General features: G+C 30.7%; 1 protein-coding gene across 1 annotated transcript in view; it reads left to right on the forward strand.

Annotated features, from left to right (window-relative positions):
* Window positions 1–19308, forward strand: part of LOC106879696 (protein unc-13 homolog B) — a gene marked incomplete in the record, with an annotated part of 200335 nt that overhangs the window by 77081 nt on the left and 103946 nt on the right. Inside the window, 1 exon segment of the mRNA XM_089339545.1 lies at window positions 9255–9345. Coding sequence (XP_089195671.1) covers window positions 9255–9345 — 91 coding nt within the window.

Consider the following 19308-nt stretch of genomic DNA (forward strand, 5'->3'; position numbering starts at 1 on the left):
TTATGTATATTGGAGTTCAATTTTTACTTAAGATTTTTTTATTTATTTCCCTATTTATATATTTATTCTGTTGTTATCATTGATATATTTAAACTATAGTAATCACATTAGGTGTCAGGCTTTTATGGAAAGTAAAAGGATTGTAAAGCAACTTATAGGTTTAACTTAATATGGCTTGATCCCTGCTTCGAATAGCTTCCATTTATAGCTCATTGCTTTTATATACCCTGTCATTTATTCCTGTAATCCTTTCACTAACTATTTAGATAGTAAAATGTAGCGATACAAATCTTCACAATAAATTTTCCCATTAGATTTGTCGTTTGCTGCACTGCAAGGAAAGGGAAAGGGATGTTCCGACGTGAACGAAATAGTCAAGGAGATTCCTGTCTTTTTTCATTCTCTGCTATAGCATGTCATTTAGTGGCAGAGACGTATAGGATATATTTCAAATAGTCAGAGTAATATTGGTGAAGAGGGGGGAAACAAAAAAAGCAGCAAGAAAAATAAATGAAACAGAAATACACATATTTGGTATGCCATCACACGTTAAATGGAATTCAACTGTTGACATGCTGTCTATAGCTGTTTAGGGAAATAGAAGGGGGAGGAAATCTTTGATTTGTGGCTACCATAATCTTTTAGATGAATATAAAGCCAAGAGAGAGAGAGACAATGAAAAAGCTGAGATAATCCATGTGATTGAATTTGCTAATATTGCATATTATTTTACCTTAAGTTTTGGCTGACATTCTAACCTCAGCTGGTGTTCTAAATATAATAGAAGTATTCAATCTAGTCTAATTGAATGAGAATTAAAATGGTTTTCTGTTTTTTTTTCTTTTGGATTACATCCTAATATCTGTGTGTGTATGTGTCCTTAGGTGATGGGTTACTAGAAACTAAGGCTCATTGAGTGCTACATTAAATATATTAGCTAATGAACATTGAACCAGTGATGGAAAAGACAAAAGAAATCCAGAATATTTTGAATTTTATACTAAGCCGAAGGGTGAGTGAGTGGGTGTGTATTTTATTTTTGTTAAATGATAACTGAGAGTTCAGGTTGGTGGAAGTAGATGTAATGTTGATTTTAGGAAGGAAGGGAACAAAAAGGTTTGTGGAGTATAGGTACAGAGAAGAGATACAATATGGAGTAAACAACAACAAAAAAATGGAAAAAAAAAACCCCCAGCAACTTTGGAATGAATATTGTTCTTAGATGAGCAGATCAAATCACTTAGTAAAATTGCAATTGTGCAAATCTAAGTCCGATATATCTGTTAGTTCTTGGATATTATACTAAAACTGATTAAACAAGTGTCTCTAAAGAGTATGGATTTGGGCATAAAGATCTAGTATTAATAAGATATAAAGTTTTATCTGACATCAATACATTTTAGAAGGTCATGTATATATATATATACACACACACACACATACATATATGTATATATATGTATGTATGTATATGTATAAAGGGCAAACATGTGCTGATGGTATGCCAGAGAACATGTGAGAAGCTCAAAGATTCAGTTCAGAATTGGAAAATTATAAATGTTAATATTACAATTTAGTTATATTATCATTCTAGCTGATATCATGGTGAGAATAATTAAACTAACAATAGCAGTAATATATAAATAAAATTTAATATTCTTGGTTCAAACCCACCCAGGTCAACCAGGGACGATTACCTTAATGTGGTGAGCTGGCAGAATCTTTAACATGCTGGGCAAAATGCTTAACAGCATTTTTGTCCATCTTTACATTCTGAGTTCAAATACCACTGAGGTCAACTTTGCCTTTCATCCTTTTGGGCTTGATAAAATAAGTACCAGTTGAATACTGGGGTTGATGTAGTTGACTTAACCTCTCTCCCAAACTTGCATCAGGATTTGAAACCAACAATTAATATTCTTGCAGTGCTGGATTTCATATGTAAAGATTCTTTTATTTCTCCGAAATACCTAGAAAATACTTATCACTCCATAGTTTTTGTACACTTTCAATGTCTCCAAGATATCAAACACCTGCATAGTCTGCAGGTCATTAATTGATTATTGGTTGGTCTCTATTGTTCCATTTGCACCAAGAGTTGTGTAGTCATCACTGCTTTGTAAAAATGTTTGGAAAACATTTTAGAAATAAAACTAATTTCCAAACTTCCAAACCATTTTCTTCCGTGCTTAGTTTTTTTTTTTTTTTTTTTTTTTTTTTTTGCTTGAAATTAACAAAAACATAGTGTTTCTTTCAGAATCTGTTTTGTTGTATATTGTGAATTATTTATTATGGGATTTGTCTGTAAAATGCATATCAGTGTCAGCACTCACAGAGAAAACTGCTATTTTGTATGATTAAACGGGCAGAATATCTTATCAAACTTTGATAGTATTTTACAGTTGTAGATTAACATTCACTGATTTAAAATTCAAATCAATCAATCAATCAATCAATCAATCAATCTGTCTGTATATAAACCCACAGCTTTTTGATCTGCAACTAGTCTGATGAGTGCCAATGCATGAAACTCTTGACCCTTGAGTCACTCTGTTGCTTCTGCTAAATATTAATAAAAGTATACTTAGACATATTTTAAGTTCTATTTTTTCTGTTCGCATCCCCATACCTGTGTGTATGTGTATATATATATATATATATATATATATATATATATGTATATATCATGTGACTGAACAGGTTATCAGATGTTACACATCGCTGATCACAATGCGTTTTTGCATTGTTTTAGCCTTTAAATGATGCCACCCCACTGGCTGGGTGAGCAGGCCAACATTTCCCCCTGATCAAAAGGAGTGCTGGAACAACGTGAAATGAAGTGTTTTGCCCAAGAACAAAACGCATTGCCCAATCAGGGAATTGAACCTATCATCTAGTGATCGCAAGTGCAACAGCCTAACCACTAGGCCACATGCCTTCACCATATATATATATATATATATATATATATATATATATATGTGGTTCATCATCATCTTCATTTAACTTCCTTTTACCATGCTGTCATGGGTTGGACAGCTTGACATGAACTGGCAAGGGGCTGCACCAGGTTCCATAGTCTGATTTGGCTTGGGTTTTACAACTGGATGCCCTTCCCAAATTCATCCACTTTACACAGTGTACTGGGTGCCTTTTAAGTGGTGCCATCATCAGTGCTTTATATGCGACACCAGTACCAGTCATTCTACATGGCACCAGCATGGTGCTTCTTACATGACATCTTGATTTTAGGATTTTAATTCTATATTGTTGGGCAGGTCCTCTTGAGTATAGCAATGTGCCACATATTTCAGTTCTCTGTCATCTCCTTCATAATGCTCAGCATTTTAAGATTGGACTAAAATACTTCATCCTGTCTTCCTGGGTCTCCTTCTTCCACAACTTGTATGTATGTATGTGTGTGTGTATATATATATATGTATGTATATATGTGTGAGTGTATGTATGTATATATATATATATATATATGTATGTATGTTATACAAGTATATATATATATATAGTTGAATTATAACTTGAAATCCTTTTTATAAAAGATTTAAAAGCATTTTAAATATTCATTCCCTTGAATTAAAAATATTTCAGTTCTAAAATTATAAATTCATAGATTTTTCTTTTTTCTATAATTATTCTTTAATATAAAGATTTTGTTTCATGTAAATTTTATGACACTAATATTCCTTAGTGAAGAATTTTCAAATGCAATAATTTCTAACTTTGAAAGTATTGAATTTTTATTTTAAATAATTGTAGAAGTTTTATTCAATTTTTAATATTACTAGTGGCAAAGTAGTAATATGTCTTGGTTTTCAAATTTTAGAAGTAGAATTGAAAGTTAGATATTTCTTGGGGCGCTTTGATATTTGACTCACATTGCTGAAATACGTGAAGAAAAAGTTGCTCGTTTGCAACATGAATAAAAGGTATATCTTCTGGGAATATTTCTTGTAGATGAAAAAGGCATCTTATTGCTTTCAATACCTTGAATTCATATAATTACATGTCTATTCCTGGTATGAATCACTGCTAGTGTTTCCCGCATTGATTGGACTAGTAACCCCATCGTTTGTGTTTCAATTCTCTATCTTAGTGCCATATTCCCCTCTGGAGCTGAGATATTTGTGTATTAAGAAATGTTGGAGTATTTGTGTATTGCTCATATAGATTTGTAAGTTCGGTTGTAATCAAAATATTTGATGTATTATGTTGAAATACTTAATCTGAAAACAGCAATATGTTGTATCAATTCATATTTTGTGTAGTAGATGCCCCAAAGACTAAGGTACTTGTCTAATCGATGTCTAATACATGTGTGTTACCCTGTTTGAAGTAACATTTTCTTTGCTACATCAAAATCTTATATTATATTCCAGTGTTAAATGTGTTTTATCAGCTTTCAAAAGGATCCTCAAATAAAACAAGAACATTAAGAAGTTATCAAAATACTATTGGGAAAGTTGAATGTAGTAAAGCATTAACATCTTTTTTTCTCATAAAATTAAATAAATCTTATATGACTATGAAAATTCTAAAAAATTATATAGTTTGCATGTTACATATAAAATATTAATTCTATTTTTAATATTTTTTCTTTTTTTTATTATAGAGTCACAGCGTTGTAAGAGATTTTTTTTTCCTAATAATCTTTGCACATTTTATAGGTGCCAAATGTATAGTAGAATCAATTAGGTATATATTTTTTTTTTTAGTCATCAATAATTTAGTTGATGGTATTTCTTCGATGTCACATTATAAATATTAGCAGAAGAGTTTAGGTTTTTTTAACTGTTATTTCTTTCTTCCTTTGTTTTCTTCCTCCTCCTTTTCCTCCTCCTTTTCCTCCTCCTCCACCACCAAATTTATCATTAGTGACAATCCAGAAGGTTTCTAGGCACTCGTGTATTTCTTGAACATCAACATTAGACACCTATTGATTAAAATGTAAGGTTGTGGTTTCAAAATTTGGTCTCTTTCTTTTCACAAGAACCAGAAAGAAACTGTGTGGATTACGTGTATGAGAGTAAAATCACTTTGCATCAGATCACAAGGAAATATTCCATCAAGATGAATGCCTTCAGTAATTTGTTTAAGATTTGCACTTATCAGTAAGGCAGAGATTGAAGTTTTACACACTACCATCAATAAAATGGAGTAAAATTATTCCACTAATTAAATATTCATAAGAGTGACTTGTAGAGAGCCAGAGAAAAAGATTGTTATTTCAAGCTATCAACTATTGTTTTTTTAATCTTATGATCTTATAAATTTATTCTTGGTTTTTATGGAGAAGTATGAATGCATTTTTCATCAATTTAAACTCATATTTATAAATCGCCTTTGTCGCCTTCTCATCAGGAGAGTAACCAGAAATTTATGTAATTCATAGATTTTTGGCTTTCTTGCAGCAAATGCTAAATTAATACCGACAGGAGATTGTTTTAAAAAGTTATAGGTTTGAAATTTACCAATGGCAAATTGAAAGTGCAGGCATGGTTCTGTGGTAAAGAATTCACCTCACAACCATCATAGCAGTTCGTTTTTCCCCTGCCAGCATGGGTTAGATGAGAACATGCTATATAAACATTGTTTTATGACTAGATGCCCTTCCTGTTGGTAACCCAATTAAACTTAAGTATTATTGGTTTTATATATTGTATCTATTATTTATAAATATTATTATTTTAGCCAGGTGCACTAACAGAGAATTTACAAGGTGTTTTGCCCAGATTAATAATTCCTCACTAGTAACTCTGTTATATATATGTGTGTGTATATAATTACATACGTATTTGTTTGTATGTATGCATATGTTTTATATCTGTAGTTTGAAATAGTAAATTCATTGGGTTTTTTTCCCAGTCTAAACCAAAGATTTGATGTTAATTGTTCATTTCTAAAGGCAGAGATTTACTATATTTATTATATTTAATCTTTTATTTTATTCAAAGATGAATTCATTGGTTTCACTTTGTTTACAACAGCAGGAAGTTGGGTGTGGCCAAATCAGTAGTATAAAATTCTTTGTGTTTTTACTTAGTTATTTCCCTTTGCAAGCAATTCTGAGTTCAAATCCTGCTCAGATCTACACTGAATTCCATCCTTCTAAGGTTGAACACCCAACAAAAAAAAAAAAAAGACCCCACAATAAAAATGACAAGTTCTGGACTAATGCTAAAGACTATACACTTAAAAGTGATGCCCTAGTCTGGCCACATTCAAATAACTCACATCAGCTGAAGAATAAACGGATATTGGGAAAACAATGATAAATTTTTAATATATTCATCTCCAAATCTCTTTTAGTAAATTTTATTGAAATGTTCAATATATTATTATGCCAATCTACAGAGTACTTTTAAAAAAATTTAGTCATTTTTTAATCTATGGCATAATTTTATGTAAAAAGGCCTTTTTGAAAGAAAATTAACATCATTATATATTGTTGAAAACTTAATGCAATCAGGTGTGTGTGTGTAGATTTCTCAACACATCATGTGCCTAGATGACTGTGCAATTCGTTTTCTGGCTAAAAGGCTATGTAAATTGAAGCCATGAATATATTTTAGTATAAATTTTTGAACATCATTTTAATGTGGATTTTCAAGCAATACTTGCATAAATACACACACGCACAGTAACAGACTCAGATACACATGCATATATATACATACACAAATATGTCATACATCATTTATATATATATATGCATGTATTTGTATGTATGTATGGATGCGTGTAGCTTTGTGGTCAGAGTGTTGCACTTATTATCATAAAGCTGAGGTTTCGATTCCTGGACTGGGCGATGTATTGTGTTCTTGAGTAAAACACTTCCTTCCACATACCTCCAGTCCACTCAGCTGGCAGAAATGAGCCTATGGCTCAGGAAGGACCTTTTTGATGTATATAAGCATAAGTGTATATATATATATATATATATATATATATATATATATATATATCATCAGTAATTCATATATATTTCACACACACACATATATGTAATGCTTTGGACTAATGGGTATAAGTCGATTAGTGTGTTCAAGTGTTGAGTAAAGCACCAGCATGGTATTGGCTACCTGGTGTCATCCACAGTTGGGATATATTTCGGTTGGATCTACCCCAGGAACTCCACTCTCACTCCTATTCTATAATGACATTCTAAAAGTAAACAGTCACATCATTGTAATCGTGAAGCAATGAGAAAAGACATTGATTAATACAAAACAATTGAATAAATTATGCTGAGTAGTCTTAATGCTAAAGGGTTAAGTCAAGTTGAGCTGAGTCAAACTGTTATTAAAAAGTAGGTGTAGCAACTACTTAATGTATTGAGGGCCACTATATATATATACATATATATATATTTGTTTGTATCTACATTTATATGTTTTCATACATATGGTTATATAATGTAGCATAAAGAAAGGGAACAAATATTGGTTCTTTGGGAGATTGAGAAGGAGGGAATTTTTAAATGCTGTTTATACATTAAAGGAATGTTTGAAGAGTAAGGAACACATTAGTTTCTATCTCTCTCTCTCTCTCTCTCTCTCTCTCTCTCTCTCTCTCTCTCTCTCTCTCTCTCTCTGCTAGTAGATAGAAGAGGGTGAAGGAAGTGACAGCCACTGTTGTGAAGAGACATGAACATCAACTAACACAATCCCATTTTTTATACATATATATATATATGTACAGAGAGATAGATAGATAGATAGAGAAAGAGAGGGAGGGGAGAGCAAGTGAAATTATTTGTCAGATATTTTTATGTGAGTGCAGATGTGTATATAACATAGATGTATATAATAAGCACCGCTGTTGATGTAAAGGAAGAAAATAATAGTATCAACATATAGAAAGTCTGTTTCTTACCCTCCTGGTTTTAATCACTTTTTATAATTACCAAGTAATCAGTGTGCCTACAGGAATTGTCGATTAATTGTATTTTGGAATGTCTCACATTTTGAAGAAAGGACAAAAAAATAAAATTCTAACAACACTGAAAAAATACATGTCCGAGTGGAAAATTTACTCTCACATTTTGTATTCTCAATTTGAAGTTTTGTAATGTTTGCCAAAATTCATAACTTTCTTATTTCTAATATTTATTTTTATTTACTCTTGTTCATCTATTTATAAATATCCCCCGTATAAAATATGCTCTATGGCATTGTTATATCCATACATATTGTAAAATATCATCTGATATTTCCATTTGTTTTATGTGAGGGATTCTTAATGTTCGTATTTCTCAGTGACTGTAACAACAAGATGAATGTTTAGGGTTTAAGGGTTGATTTCACAAACAATCAAGGCAACCAAATGGATTGGAAACAGATCATTTTGTCTCGTTTTAAATGGTAAAATGCAGTGTTCAATAAGGTATAAGACTTGACTGCATCCTGAGCACCTGGCACATTGTGTATCGTGTAATTGTGTGTTACCTAAGCAAATGGAAGGAACAGATGATAAACCTTGTGAAGAGTACACAACAGAAGAAAACATGAGGTTATTTTGTTTTGACTTGTTCAATTTGTTATGTGATATTTCAGATGTTGATTTTTTGATAAGAGTTACATGCATTAAAGAAAGTTTATTCTTGTTTTTGTTTGATATTAGGAAAGAAAAATAATGTATATTTGGTCTGTTGCTGACTGTATCATGTAAACATGCAAAAATGTTAGCTTCTTAAATGCCTCTGCACTCATGCACATATTCTTGTAGAAGTACTTGTTTTTGTGAACTTGTGTGTGTGTGTAAAATATATCAAATTAGTACATGAGTTGCAGTGTAGTAAGTGCAATCGTCCTCACACTATAACCCAAACATAGCTCAAGAACTGTTAGAAAGTCCTTGGACAGAATTATTTATGACAAGCAGTTTTGTTCTACACTGTGACAGCTATTAACAACATTCATACATATACATACATACATAACATTTACACATACACACTCATTTGTAACAATGTTCACAAATTTAAATTCTTGTTTTTTTTTCATGTCAGTAATTTATAAGCTATTAATGTTGATAAATTGATATTTTTTAATAAAAAAAAAATATGATGGAATAAAATTTTCTTCATATATTTCTTTAGTTTCTTTTGCATGTATAATAAATGGTGAAAAATTTTTCTCTTCAGGAAAATGGATGCTTACCAATGTAATTCCCATGCTAGTGCCACTGTTTAGGTCAAAGAACTAAGATATTTTTTTCTATCTTATATCCCATTACAGACCCCCTGAGCATAATACATTTTATACGAGTATAGATAGTATGCCGGAAATTAAGCCGAGGCGAAAATCTATCCCCTTTGTTAGTGATCTAGTAAGTACATTCATCTCTTATTTTCTGTCTTGTCTTTTTTTATGTGTTTTTATCGTTATTATTTTGATTTTTCCTTTGTTATTTTTGTTTTTGTCAAATGTATTTTCCATTTTCTATTTTGTGAATATTATTTCATTTTTGAATTGCTTATTTCATTTTGGTGTATAATTCTTTTTGGGGTTTTTTTCCATCTTTTATTGTTTGTTTCTTTTTTTCCTAGTATGTAGCTTTTGTTTTGCATGCATTGATATTAAAGACTCATTCAAATATGCATAAAATTTGAAACCTTGCCAACCCTCTCAGTTTGAATGTAAAAACGAAAAGAAGAAAATGGAAATGTTACTATCATTTTCCCTGCCTTTGAAACAAACTCATTAAAGAAAGGAACCTAAAACTTATATTCATAACGTTTTGTCAGAAATTACATTAATTGCATTAATTATTATTAATTAGTTAAAGGATTCAATCCATTCTATTTGTAGTTACATATTTGCTGCTGAAAGCTATAGTGTCAAACTTATATTTTGTCATGTACCACCCTACACATACATACCTTTATGCATATATTACATGTATAATTTTATTCAATCTTATGAGGGAGCCTTGATATGGTTGTTTGACTTATTAGAAATAGCAGCCAAATTTCTCTTTAATTACACCTTAACTTAATTGAATTAAAACCTCTCAAGAAAACATCAGGTTAATTTGTGTTTCAAACACCAGCTTAATGCTGGTTTCAAATTTTGAATCAAGGCCAGCGATTTTGGGGGAGGGGTCGGTCAGTTACATTAAGCCCAGTGCTCAACTGGTACTTATTTTATTGACAATCAAAGGGTGAAAAGAAAAGTCGACCTCAGCCGAATTTGAGCTCAAAGCATAAAAACAGACAAAATGCTTACCAGTATTTTGTCCTCTGTGCTAACACTTCTGCTTGCTCACTGCCTATGCCAGTTTAATATTAATCACTGTTTTACTACATCAGTAACAACAGATTTTGTGTTAGCATGCAGTTGCCAGTAGATGAGAACTGTTATTGATGAAGTGCAAAGAAGCAGAAATGCACATTTAGCAATGCCACCACCGCTGCTGGATGATTCTTGTCTACAACTGATATATTTCTGTGTTTTTTAACATTATACATCGCTAAGGGATGCTATCTCAAGATGAATACCACTGTTAATTAGGCTTTCATTGATGTATCTGCTTTGAAAGTATAAGATAGAAATTACTAATTAAATTAATTTTCTACATTCTTCATTATATTCATAATTACTTAAATCAAAGGTTGTGTAGTTCAACAGAAATAAGGTAACAACAGGTTTAATAATGAACTCATTAGTTGCTTTTACTAAATCCTAAATCATGGATTTCAAAGTTTAAAGGAAATGTATAAGTAATCTGGTTTGTTAGGAATATGAGCAGTGTAGAGTTAAAGAAAGTAGTTATTCAAGTATTCTTTATAAAATTCTTAGTTTGACAGTAAAACCCCCAAAAGAAAGAAGAGATTTATTTTCTCAGCAAAATATTTGGTTTGACATATTTTTTCAAAAAACATCTAAGATTTTTATATGTATTCCCCCCCAATTTGTTTTTTTTCTAACCTGAATTCCTCTGAATCACTTTCTTTGAAATAAGTCTACTAAATCCTATTTCTACAATTTTATACATACATTCATGTATATATATATATATATATATATATATATACTTGCTAATCCATGAGTTCATCAATATTTTTTTCTGACATTTTTAAACAAAAGATGATTCTTGATCATGGTTCCTCTGCAGTTTTATGAAATTTTCATTTCTTGTCTAAACATTTGTCATGTAAATGTTCTATTTTAAATAAGAAAATCTATGTGTGTGCTTGAATCTGTACTCACAGGTACACACGGATTTACAAATTAGTATACGAATCTAGTGTTGGTATTGCAGATTTATGCAAGGATATTCATGACTAGTGCTAATCTATTTTTGATAAGACAGCAGTAAGAACTGAACTCTGGCATATATAAACGAATGGGAAAGATATTGTTATTTTTGATTCTTTAAAACGAGAAACTAATAAACCATGGTGTTTTAATTTATAAATTTCATTCTAAATTAATAAAACTTATTGTCAAATTTTCAAATTTTATTCTAGCTTTTAACAGGAACGATTTTCATTTTCATATATTTAGGTGTTCTACCTCATAAAAATGGCATATTCTGAATGAGTTCTTGGAAAACATTTCTGTTCATATTTTTCTTTTTTCCTTTTCTTTTTTCTTTTCAGTTTATTGTCATTCTTAAATTTGTATTTTATTTTGGAATGTAATTTTAAGTTTTCAGTTTCTAATGAATTTTTTGTTCATTTTTGTGTAGTTATTTTTCATTTTTAGCTAGTGATTTTTTGTGTTTGTGTGTACACAGATATCATTTATATCTGTATGTATTTTTTTAAAACTTATATGTCTTTTATTTAGAGTCTGACTTGTTTATCTGAAAGCTTTAATTTCTCTTTTTCTGAAACACATCAGTTAAGAAGTGGTGATGTGAAATAAATGATGAAATGTTTTGTCAGTGACAGCAGATTTTAACAAAGTTTATCGTAATCACTAAATTAACTCGAGAAATAATTATATGCTGATTCTTAAAGAAAAATTCTAAATTTTTCTTCATTAAGAGCACCATCCTATCACATTCAAAATCAGAATTGAAATAATTAGGGAAATATTTTTCCAGTTGTCAACAAAGCATCATTCTTAATCACTGTCTACACAGAACATCTTTCAGAACGGTCATTTGTGTTTGCACTTTTACTTCTTGCTCTTAACTCTTGAATCTAACGTCAGATTTTCATGACACCAATAAATTAATGAAAATAGGAAGCTTCACTCTATAGTTTTCTTTTTTCTTATTTTTATATTTTGCTATTCTTATAAAATGTCTAGCATTTGTAGTCACAATAGTTCTTACCGTTTATTTTCTTTTTTTTGGTTTGATTCTGTTTATGATTGTCAGAATCTTAAGAATTTTCCTGTTAATATGTTAAACTCTTGAATACCTAAAAGACAGTCCTTGACAAAAATGTTTTATTTATTTTATTTTTATTGTTTGAGGGATGTGTCTGTTTTCTATTGCTTTGTATAGTTTGATTTACTGCTGTTCACATCTATTTTGTTATTCCAATGAATTTTCATTTCTATCCTGCTTCATCTTGAATAGTTTGAAGGTCTATAGCATTCTTAAAACTGGTTCTATTTAACCTTGGATGGCAATTTAATCTTGTCTGTATTGAGAAAGAATATAGAAGTTTGTGTTTATATATATATATTTATATATATATACACACACACATATATATGATTCAACTTAATTCAATTCTTTTCTGACTAAAGTTCAACTGCTGGACAACAAAAGATGCCACTTTAGTGTACTTTACATTAATGAAAGTATAAGCTATAGTCAGTGCTTCTTAAAGTGAGTAGTAGGAATAAATAGTAGTAGTAGTAGTAGTATAATATGCTAAAGATTTTTATCTTTGCCATTTTAGCCAGGAAAATCTAACAAATTTGGCATTGATGATTGCAAAAGAAATTCTTCTGTTTTTCAAAGAGTGAAACATTTGAAATAGGTAGTGACATTTTAAAGGAAGCAGGCTACACCAGCTGAACAAGATATTTTTATGTCTCTAAATTTCCACTTTTTATTTTGTATCGCATTTTATTCCTAGCCATTCTTAATCACATGATTGCGAACTCATGTCATAAACACTGGAGTACTTGAAAAACATTTCTTCTAGCTATGAATTTACTGGAGGCAATTATTCTCTCTCATGGAGTTTGGTGCCAGTAGTGTTGGCTCCACATTATTTTTGTTTTTGTCTCACTAGGTGGCACTGACAATGTCCTGCATAACAAAGTTGTGATATGTTACTTATTCATTTAACTCTGCTCTTCTAGAAATATGTCAGTGATTAACTCCTCTATTAGCTTTAGAGCATGAGTATCCAATTTTCTATAGGTTCAGGAGTGGCTGTATGGTAAGAAGCTTGCTTTCCAACCACATGGTTCTGGGTTCAGTCCCACTGTGTGGCACCTTGGGCAAGTGTCTTCTCCTATAGCCTAGGGCCGACCAAAGTGTATATATGTATGTATGTACAAGCTTGGTTGAGAAACTCTGCTCTGCATGGTCACTTGTCGAGCTAGAAATAGCAGCTAAATCTCAATCATATCATATTATACTGTCTTAAAGAAGGAAATCAATGATATAGCCCCATGTAGAACTGCTTGAAAAAAGTGTTAGTCATGGCTGGAATGCCTTTGATAAAAGGTGTACTCATTCTGAACTCACCTACTTTGCTATGAACAGCTACAACAATCATTTAATCAAACGCTATTGTGACACAAACACAGTGCAGTGTGCACAGTCGATAGATTTCAGCCATTATGTATTGTCATAAAATATTTATAGTTATTTTCTTAGCATGTGGGAGAATATCTGGAACTTGGGAGTGATGAACGAATCATTGTTAATTCTGGCACACAGGTAACTCTTAACTGTGTAAAAGCACCAAACTATTTGTTAGCTAATTTATCAAATTCAATCTGGCAGTTTGCTATCAAACTAACACCTTACCTGGATATCATTTCGAATTTTCTTTATTAGAAGTAAATTTCATCAGTTGGGTTCAGATTACATTTCATATAATATGCAATTCAATTACACTTTAAGTTAATTAGATCGTGCACATATATCATCATTATCATTTAACATCCGCTTTCCATGCTAGCACGGGTTGGACGATTTGACTGAGGACTGGTGGACCAGGTGGCTACACCAGGCTCCAATCTGATTTGGCAGAGTTTCTACAGCTGGATGCCCTTTCTAACGCCAACCACTCCGATATATATATATGTACCAGGCTTTAGAAAGCAACATAACTACTGGGTTTGATTCATTTGACTAAAAATTCTTCAAGGTGGTGCCCCATCATGGCCACAGTATAATGACGGAAACAAGTAAAAGATAAAAGATATAAGCACACACACACTCATTAATATATGATACTTATTAATATATGATACATGGTTATCTTCAGACGTATGAATTGTTTCTATGTGAAACTGTTTGTAGTGCAATTATCTCTGAAGAAACTATTACTGAAATAGCTGGCAAGTATGAGGAATTAGGTTAAATGACTACTGCAATAATTAGTGCGGGAACTAATATCATAATTACCATTTCAAAAAGTGATCTGTATTTTTCTCTCAGAAGTAGAACATTAATAATTATTTTAAACATTTTTCTGGAACAAAATAGTACATGTTATTTATACAGAAATTTCCCAAACAAAAGACTATTAAATGGGGGGGAAACTGTGCTGCTGTTTGTGCTATATGCCAAAGGACTGTGACAAATAATGATGGTACCAGATTAGTTTGTTCATTACAAGCATCGAAAACCAACATAAAACGGTGATGTCAAAACCTATTTGACAAAACAGGGTAATACCTCAATTAGTGCTGCTTTGTTTGATGCTAATCCACTCTAGGGCGCTGTTTGTCTTAGAGGTTTAGCACAGTTCTGTTTCATTGTTAAAGCCATTGTATGCTAACATATAAGAATATATGACCCATATTTGTACATTCTCACAATTACTATGACCACAAGGAAAAGGATAAGACTGGATGTAAAACAGCAAGTATTGAGGTGATCAGAAGCTGATGGGAAGTCTTTAAACTTGGTCACATGAATGATTAGAAGCATCAAAGATAAAATAACATGACAACATCATTAGCAATTAGGTTAGTTTCTTCAAGAAGAAATTTTTTGGAAACAATGGAAGATATGAGCAGATGATATAATGCATTGTAACAAGTAATGTTAAGCCTACTTATTAAAATATCTTAATTAATTGAATATATTTTCTGTTTTTATCCTAACTGTAGATTAAATGAGAGTGTGTAAAACCCTATTATGTAAGGCTATCAAAAGTTACCAAGTGTTTGCAGTGTCTGGATTTTTCGGTCATTTGATAATAACTATGATATGCAGCTATATCGTATCACTGTCAAATCAGCCCATCTAGCTTCGTATTATAATTTATGCTCAATTTTAATCAATCATTTTGTTTCGTGCTGTATTTTGTAGGAACATATCTGGAGCACTAATCATGTTATTATTGTGCAACATAATCTTCCTGAAATAAAAATCTGAATCAGTTCTTGTAAATGCTTGACTAATTTACACTTGTAGTTATGGTTTTCGTAATTAGAAGTATAATAATGTATAAAACAGGATTTAGTCCTAGGTTACTGACTGCAGATTTGGGCATTTAAAGCTTAAAATCTATCATACACATTGCCTTATATATTTAGGGAAAGTTTGCTATTTTCTGTTTATCACAATCTGCAGAGTTTAAAAGTTTAGCTAACATTTCTATTGATACCACTGTGTAGCTTACATAAATCATTTATTGCTAAAGCAATTTCTCACAAAATCAGAAACTGCAAATCTGTCTAACCATTGTTAAAATAAGCTGATGATTGTGCTGATCCAGCTTGAAAGCTAAAGGATTCAGAGTTCAAATCTCAGCATTGGCACAACACTATTTATCAGAAAATGTCAAAAGAGATATAATTTGATGGTGTAACATGTTTCTCTGTCTGCTGTTGATTTTGAAGCCCATCAAAACTCTAACCCTAGTTACATTTCCCCATCATATGGACAGCTGTCATGCAGAAAAACGTAATATATCATCAAATGTTACTAAATATATGTGCAAAAAATAAATAGTTTGCTTGTTGAATGAGCATCGTTAAAAATGTATTTTACCAGAAAGGAAGAAACAGATACTGCAAGAGACAGCACAAGTTATCCATCTTAGAGAGCCGTCACTCTGAAAAGAACTGATGTGGGGTAGAGATTATTTTTTCTTCTTGCTGCAGACAAGTTCTCTCGTACTGTTGGCCCATTAAATTGCCTCTAATCCATGTTGTAAAGTGATTGGTGATAATATGAACGTCCAGAAAGTGAAGAGTAGGATTTACTCTCATTAAAAAGATATATGTAGCAACAGAAATTGGTCCGATTTTTTTTTTTTTTTTTTGCTCTACGATCTAAATTCCAAATATCAAAATATTGTGAGATCATGGAAGTATGAAATTGGTGGATGTAAATTGATGATGATAATGTTCATGTGACCATTTGATAAACATTGCATTGCTTATGTCAAGTAAGAGTTAAAAGAACTCTAGCCAGCACTGAAAGAGTCTGTAGACACAAATTTAATTTCTGTTAATGTAATTCATTCAAGCCCTAAATGAAAGCAAATTGTGATATGCGATAACTCATTTAATGAACAATAATATTATTATACCAGATACTGTCAGTATGAACTTGTCGATAAGCTGTGAAATAACAGCAGCAACAAATTAAAAGAAAACACGGAAATAATACAATTTTGTAAAAAATAAATTTTTTCCATTTGTAATTTTTTTGTCATTTAGTGAGATTAAGGAACTAGTGATGTAAAAGCTAAGTCAAAGACCCTGGCATTGGAGTCAACGGAGCTTCCCAAAGTCAGCACTGATTAGGTTATAAAAATGAGTTTATTTGGCTTCGTGAGAAAAAAATAATGTTGGATTTTTAACAATAGGTCAACTTGAGTGTTAATTCTATTATAATGAGTAATAAATTAGTAGATACAAAATCAGGATTCTGTGAATCTTTGTTTCTATGTTAAACTTGTTACATGATAGTCATGGTTCTTTGATATATATATATATATATATATATATATATATATATACATATGTACACATACATATACATACACAAACGTGCATATATAAACATGTGTATAAACATATACATATATGTCAAAGAACTGTGACTATATACATAACTATATGACTATATATATATATATGTATATGTATATATATATATATATATATATATAAAATTGTATATAAACATATGTATATAAACGTGTGTGTGTGTATATATGTATATAAACATGTGTGTATATATGTTTATATATATATATATATAAACGTGTGTGTGTGTATATATATATATATATATATATATATATATGTATATACATACATACAAATACATACATACATATATAAAGTTGTTAATATCTTGGAAAAACAAGTTAAAATTTGGCTCACTGACATCCTTTTCGATTGCATTTATTTCTCATTGCTGTAAATGAAACCTTATATTCTATTGAATTTTTACTACCAGTACTTTTCACATATTTTTTTGAATTTATTTATTAAATGTATGCTGTCTATTTCTTCAGCAGTCTTTTCCAAGTATTGATAATTTAAATTTTCTACATAAACTTGCGTCATTGTTAAAAATCTAGTAACTTTGACGTCTGTCTATTCAGATTTTACCTAATCGTTCTCCCACAATGAAGGTCAAAGCTTTCAGTTTACAATGTTGTTATTTTCTATGATACAAATGCTGCAATATATATATATATATATATATATCTTATAAAAAGTTACAATTTTGGGGCCTATTTCTAATATTGCTCTGTAATAACTAATTCCCTCCCATTTTTGTAAAGTTTCTTTAAAATATAATCATAATAATTATTACAAAGTGTTGAGAATGCTATTGATATAATTTAATTTCAATTTCTGCTTTCTCTAGATTATCATAACTAGAATTAATTCGAGCTAATAATTTGCCTGTGCTATGCAGCTTTCCATATGATTCTGTATTTGTGCTATTTGAAAATTAATATATTCCTGATTATTCATGCTTTAAAATATGAATTTAATTTTATTTCTGGAGCTTTCTAATTTAAAAAAAAAAAAAATTATTTCTGTTTTGTAAACTGATGTACTTGTCTAAGAATGACATGTTATTTACACAACACTTAACAATTTTGTTTTTGTTTGTATTTTTTTTGTTTCTTTTTTCTGTTTGAAGTAAAAAGATAAATTATTGAACACTCACACACACACACAAATTTGATTAATATATTTTTAGGTCTTTCGAATATTTAAATATTTTTCATATTAAATAAAATTTAATTTTAGTATCTGAATTCTAAAAATTTTTCTTGTTTTTTACTAAAAAAAAATATTTTTTCTAGATATTTAAAAATATATGGGAAAATTGAATAAAAAAATAGTAAGTTTCACCAAAATTCTTTATTAGTCTTGGCAGGAATCAAACAAAGAATAGTCCTGTAAGCAACATTACTATTTTCTAAATACGAGAAAATTAGAGTTAATAGAATAATGGTCATCATCTATTCAAGCTTACTCAGACAGAATGTCTTTCGATTGGTCATTTCTTGTCTATGATTGCAGGCCCCTTAGACGATTGCAGTGCCAGTCAAACTGATGGGTTTCCTAGACCGAGATTAATAAAAGTGTAATTTGTTCTGCAAAGTGGAAAGAAAGACAAAGTATTTCTTTTTATTTTTTGCATTCCATTCCTGACCACCATCCTGCATTCCAATGATAGTGACATTTTTCAGGCCTTCAGGATTTCACCATGACCCTGGCAGGATGGCTAACAGGTACTACACCTTACCAAAGGGCAACCTGTGATTTTGTCTTGGGCTTCTTATTGAGTATTCGCAGGTAACTTGTATATCTACAAGCCATTCCCCTATCCGCAAACTGGAAACTCAATGGATAGGAATTTTCATCATCACACCATTATTAATTATAGAATGGCAGACAAAATACATTGTGATATTCAGTTATATCCCCTTAAAATCTGAGCTTGACCTTACCTTTTGTCCTTTGTGTGTCAATAGAGAAAAGCCAGTAATAAATTGGGGCCAAAGTAATTGACCTGTCCTTGCTTAAAATTTAGGGCTTTGTAAGTTGAAAATCAAAATTTTGTACACTATGGATTTCAGTTTAGGATTTCTGTTTAGGAAGGGCATTCAGTTGTAGAAACTGACTGAAGACTAAAACGCATTACAAAGTACAGTCC

The sequence above is a fragment of the Octopus bimaculoides genome, chromosome 22, assembly GCF_046866305.1.
Source record: "Octopus bimaculoides isolate indiv1 chromosome 22, ASM4686630v1, whole genome shotgun sequence".
In the NCBI taxonomy this organism is placed as follows: domain Eukaryota; kingdom Metazoa; phylum Mollusca; class Cephalopoda; order Octopoda; family Octopodidae; genus Octopus; species Octopus bimaculoides.